This window comes from Mchenga conophoros, linkage group LG15, assembly GCF_057382185.1.
Source record: "Mchenga conophoros isolate Kocher_MC1m ecotype Shallow Benthic linkage group LG15, M_conophoros_male_GT1.1, whole genome shotgun sequence".
Lineage (NCBI taxonomy): Eukaryota > Metazoa > Chordata > Actinopteri > Cichliformes > Cichlidae > Mchenga > Mchenga conophoros.
In genome coordinates, this window is record NC_140540.1 from 5,367,032 (window position 1) to 5,372,899 (window position 5,868).

A 5,868-nucleotide genomic window follows, 5' to 3' on the forward strand; every position below is an offset into this window, starting at 1 on the left:
TGCCAATGAGCTCGGTTTTAAAGTATTGTTTGAAACCACCCCCTTCTCAGGCGTACAATGGTCTAAGTCAACCCCCACCCTGAGACATACAATGGCAGTGCTTCAGATGAAAAAAAAAAAAAATACTGAATGCATATAAAAATGAAACAGGGTTGAGTGTAGGAAGGCTGTGTGAGTGCAGCTGTTCTCACTGACACAGGTATTTCCTAATAAAAACATGAAATTATATAATCTATTAAAATAACAGTCTTAAATCCTGCCCTTTAAGTGAGGGCCACAGGTGAGCCTGACAGCATTTGACACCAGCCAATATGTGCAGTGCATCTGCTGCCGAACGCAGTGACAGCTGTACAAAAGGCCAACGACATGTGCAGCACAATGAACTGGCTCGGCGCTGATGTAACATCAGGAACGGTTTCAAAATGCTCTCCCTTGCCACATTTCCTCTCATTGAACCCTCTTGAGAAAGGCATTCTGTGGGTTTCACTTTGATTGCATCCACAATGAGAGTCATGAATGGAAAGTCATAAGCAAACAAGATCACGCCTGAGAGCGCCGGGGCACGGCCCCTCGGACGTTCTGTTAAAGTGGTTTCAGTACGAGAGAAAAATCCAGAGCACAGCGGCGGTTTCAGGAGAGATAGCCCGTCTCATTTGTGTGTCTATCTCAGTGTCCTTCGTCACATGTGTGCTTTCCACACAGCAACAGGTCAAACTTCAAACCGACACACACTCACAGAGCAAACAGCTCGCGAGCAAACGGAGCAAATGCAGAGATAAACAGCAAGAATTCCTGCGCAGGAATTCCTGGACTGACTCCTCTGAATATTTTTACATTAACATAGCTGGGGACACTGTCATACCTTCAGCTATGTCAGCTTTTAAGGAAGCTCTTTCCTCCTTAAGTTTAGAAAGTGTCAAAAGCGCCAGGACTTCACCTGTCTGTTGATGTAGTTCAACCTGTTTTCATTCAGGCATTCACTCCTCAACCACCAATTTCCATGACAACTATCTTCTTCCTTCAAAGCATTTCCTGACTACACAGTGATGTCACTCCCCGCAATTCACACCCTCCTCTTTTTGGTACAGAGAGAGGAACCTGACCTTCCAAACGCAGCCATGTCCCTACTTTTGTTATGCAGTGGAAACACACACGAAGGTCTGTGCTGCTCTGCGCGGCGCGGAGGTGAAAGCATGGCTTTGAAACGGTGGCCTGATCTCAAATGTGTGCTTCGGGGCAGCTCGCTTACTCAGGGCAAAATGCCAGGGCGGTAAAGATCTTTTGTGATGCTGACTAACCTCAGATGTTGCGCAAAGGCAAAGAAAGGCACTGCCCAATTACTCAAAAGAGAATAAATTCATTGTACTTGTATTTTAGGCAGAATCTTCAGCAGAAAAATGTGTAATTTCCTCATTAAAGTTATGATTCAGGCTCAGTATTACTCACCATTACCAAGACAGTGAATTACGGTCCTGTTCCCTCTGGCTTTTAACCTACCATGGCTTACAGATTAGCAAAACTTGCTTTCTTTAAGAATCCGGCACTCTGATGACCAGAGTGAAACTTTAAGACTTGAGGCAAAGTAGTTTACCTGACAATCACTTCTCTGAAACTAGAGATCTCATCATTTATTCACAGCAAATGACTCAGACACACACACACACACTCAACAGCAGAAAGGAAACAGGCTGAGGCTCACTTCACTTCGTGTTCGTTCGAGTTTCTTTCAGTCATTATAACGCCCTGAAGCTCTCGTTTCCTCTTTTGGGAACTTTTTGTGAAATATGACTTTTGCTACGGTAGCAGCTGCTCATTGAAAAGGCATCACTTCCGTACTGATCTGGATATATAATTTTTTTTATTATTTTATCAGCAATAGCAAAAGAAAAAAAAAAGAAAAAGAGAAGAAATAAAACAGCGGCATCTATAAAGCGTTAACAGAATAGCCGGTTTGGTGTTTGCAGGACCATACAGGCTGATGATTTTAAAAATAATAATAATTAAAGAAAAGAGAAGGGGGTTGAAGTCACTGGAGCACCTGCATTGGAGGTGGAGGAGGTGGTGGTGGTGAATGGGGAGGGTTGGGTATTTGGTTAACATTTGCTGGGGTCCAAAAGTCAGTCACAGAGAGTAAAAATGTGCACAGCCACCTTGTTGCTAACCAACCCCTCTCCCTCCCTCCCTCGCTCTGTCCTGCAGTGCAAACTCAGTGACTAAGAATACCTTCTGCTGTCTTGATTTTGGGGAGGGGGGTGTGGGGACACCTGTAACTCAGGTCCCTCTTAAGGCAGCCGAAACTACAAACACTCAACAGTAACGGAAGCTCGAGAGGAAACGATAAGACTGGTTGTAACAGATTCAAACCCTGAAACAACAAAATGTATAGATATATCCATATCACAGTGTGTACGTGTGTGTGTCAGAATATCAAGCGTCCACATAGTGTCTTTCGAACAAACCGCCACAGTAGACATTATGGATGGAATCACTGCACATGAAATAACTAACACGTCCTCATTCATCCCAGTACAATCGAATACAAAAGGAAGGTCCTAACATATTCATAAACACGCATTCTAACAAATTACAGCGGCAACTTCGACCAGTGAAGGTGATATGCGGTTGTGCTAGGCAATGGGCTTTTTTTTTTTCATTTGTTTTTTGTCTTTTTGGACTTTCCCCATCCTTTGGATATGTAGCTGGGTGATGACTGAGAATACTGAATGAGGGTTAAGCATGGGGTGGAAATATAAACGTGTCCCCCATAGTCCCCTGAAAAAAAAAAATTTACACAAAAAAACAAAAAACGGGGAGTTAAAAAAATAAAGAATTTGCTGTAAAAGAAAGCGTACTGTATATTTAAACAGTGCTGGTTATACAGAGTGTGAACCAAAGCAAGCTACAAAGAAAAAAAAAAGCCAAGAAATATGTTGGTTTTTTGCTTAAATGAAATCTGTGATTATAGTGATGTCAACATTATCCAAAAAAAGAGAAAGAAAGAAAACTAGAAGTAAATGCTACCCTCTTTGATACACACTCAGCAGAGGGGTCGTGGTATTAATTGCTTCAGATTGCATCTTTTTTTCTTTTTACTTATTATTTTTCATTCTCAGCTACTTCTTTTGCCTCCAAGTGTCCAGGCTGGTGAGAAAGGAGGAGGGAGGGAGGGAAACATTAAGACTTATAATTTGAGGTAAGCCAGGTCAGGCCCTCGTAGAGTCCGTCCCCTGTCGTCGCACACGAAGGCTGAACGTACCAATTCCTATCTCTGATCCGCGTCAGGCCCAGCTTCTCCTGGATCTCGTGTGGTTTCATGGCATCTGGGAGGTCCTGCTTGTTGGCGAAGATGAGGATGATGGCGTCCCGCATCTCCCGGTCGTTGATGATGCGGTGGAGCTCCTGCCTCGCCTCGTCGATCCTATCCCTGTCGGCACAGTCCACCACAAAAATGAGCCCCTGGGTGCCCGTGTAGTAATGTCTCCAGAGCGGCCTGATCTTATCTTGTCCCCCCACGTCCCACACATTGAACTTCACATTCTTATAGGTGACAGTCTCCACATTGAAACCAACAGTGGGGATGGTGGTGACTGACTGTCCCAGCTTCAGCTTGTACAGGATGGTAGTTTTCCCAGCAGCATCAAGTCCAAGCATCAATATTCTCATCTCCTTGTTGCCAAAGATCTTTGAAAGCATTTTCCCCATCTTGTTTTCTGTTCATAAATACTTCTTTAGAAGATATAATGAAGCTTCTCCAATGAGAAGAAAATAGGGGGAGATATATCACTGAGAAGTTACAGTTTCACTGTGTTGCTACTGAAAGTCCTCCACGTGATGGCAGCGGTGGGCTGACACAAGTGTCAATGTTCAAAAGGTGGTGGCTTGCAAGTTTGTACAGTACAGTTAGCTGGTCTGTGGTGATCTGACCTGAGCATTCAGTAGAAGCAGTGTGTATGGAGCCCTCACAGACTTGAGTGGGGGTCTGTTTTCATGATCCAATGGATTCCGAAGTAAGAAGAAGAAAAAAGCCCGATATGTTTCAAAGTCGCCTATGAGCACTGACTTCCGTCAAAAGCCACATTTCAAGTTTTTTTTCCGTTCGAAATCCTGTTGCTCTCAGCGGAGCTGGAAACTGACACAAAGTAGTGCCTTCTCACCAGAAGCGGACTATACAAAAATCAGGCCCAGTTCAAGCCCGGGGGTTCCCACTTCCTCCTTGGCTGCCGGGTATCCACAATTGGCCTTAGCTAATTCCAGTCGGTGAATTTTCAAAGCTCGGTAATTTTCTTGTTAAAAAGCCTAAATTAAACCTCTCCGGTCCGTTTCTGCGCCGGGACATCCAGAGGAAGAGCGCTCAAAAGGTCATTGATTCATCCGACTTTCTTCTCTTCCCCCTGTGACACAGGAGCGGTCCAGAGAAGGGAGGGGTGTTAGTACAGAGGACAACTTTGGATCCGAAAAAAATACTCTTTTCACACACAGAAAAGCAACACGGTACAGATAAAACGAAGACCGCGGTAAATACTTACGTCTGCGGCAATCATCCCCCTGTCCCCGGACCGTTTCTCCCCGCTCTTGCCGCTCTCTGTCTCTCTTCCTCCCTCTCTCTCTCTCTCCAGCCGTTCAGTCACAGCGGTGGCGGTGCTGTGTTACCGGAAAAGGTGCGGACCCAGATCAGCCGCCACTTCCTCTATACCGCTCACACACACTACTGATACATTCAGGGGCTACCTCGGAGCTCAGAAATTTGGCTACATTGAAAACAAAAGACTAGAAGGATGGTGCACAGAAACTCTCTACAAATCCATCTTCATGTCCGTATTCCTCCTTAAACATAACAGCTAGAGAATTAGTAAATTAGGTAATTAACACTCAAATAATCTTTAATTCGATTTATTAGACAGCCCAAAATCAAATCGTTCAACGAAATAAACAATCGTTTAAATCTGCACCAGATTATTGATTTAATAAAGTTATGCACTGACGTTGTAATTGTTTCAAAATCCACGCTCCGTAGAAACTACCGTGGACGTTGGGAAAACACACCCTTCATTTAGATTTTAAAAAACGCGACTGCCCCTAAACGCACTGCACGCCATTTCGCATGCGCGCCCAGAAAAAAAGAACTGCAGACCGGTCCATTAGGCACTATTGCTGACGCCATTTGGGCGTTCATTATGGATGTAATCGCCTCTGGTTTAACGTACCGCAATGAAAACACACAAGACCGCACACATGAAACACATGCCATGATTTAGTTGGCCCGGTGGTCTCAGGAGACGGTTTACTTTCGGGTCTTTCTGGCATGTCTTATCATCCATTCAAACAGTTCCTGTATTATTAGTCTGTGACGTGGAGAATGTGAGTGAATAGGGCGGGAGGAACTACAGTATTTCATTGGTGAAAGCATTACCTGACACCAGCTTATTAATTTAGGCTGCCTAAAGAAAGACACGGTCAGTATAAATATAAGTGAACTCGTGTTTATTGCCATAATAAATTATGAGAGGTGATTCTAATATCATAAAACAGTCATGCACTCATAAGCCTTATTCAAAAATAAGGCTATGAGAATAACCGTCCCAACTTTACTTTTGAAATGGGTTTAAATGTGAGATTTTACAAAGGGGCCTCACCCTGTTTTTCATTCTGTTGTGCCTGCCAGTTTAACATCTAACTATTATTACTGTTCTTAGAAGTTTCTTAAAATAAAAAAAGTTGTCAATGACTTTATAAAAGCAAAAAGACATAATTTTCATAGATTTAGTCAAATCTAGGATCTCAAATACCGCTCCACATTTTCAGGCACAAACATTCATGATAAGGATCTCTGAAATTGTTGTCTACTTGCAACTGAGGCGAGGCAGCTGA

The 5,868-nt window shown here is 43.6% G+C and overlaps 1 protein-coding gene across 1 annotated transcript; it reads right to left on the reverse strand.

Moving 5' to 3' along the window:
• Positions 1-1,839: 1,839 nt before the first annotated feature.
• On the reverse strand, positions 1,840-4,669 carry arf6a (ADP-ribosylation factor 6a). Its single transcript, XM_085246406.1, has 2 exons — positions 4,527-4,669; positions 1,840-4,391 (listed from the first exon to the last, which is right to left on the reverse strand). The coding sequence occupies exon 2, from the start codon at positions 3,700-3,702 to the stop codon at positions 3,175-3,177; it is 528 nt and encodes a 175-aa protein (XP_085102532.1). The 5' UTR covers positions 3,703-4,391; positions 4,527-4,669; the 3' UTR covers positions 1,840-3,174.
• Positions 4,670-5,868: the final 1,199 nt, after the last annotated feature.

Coding starts and splice junctions, on each gene's coding strand:
- arf6a (XM_085246406.1), bottom strand. CDS start 3,702: ATGGGGAAAATGCTTTCAAAGATCTTTGGCAACAAGGAGATGAGAATA.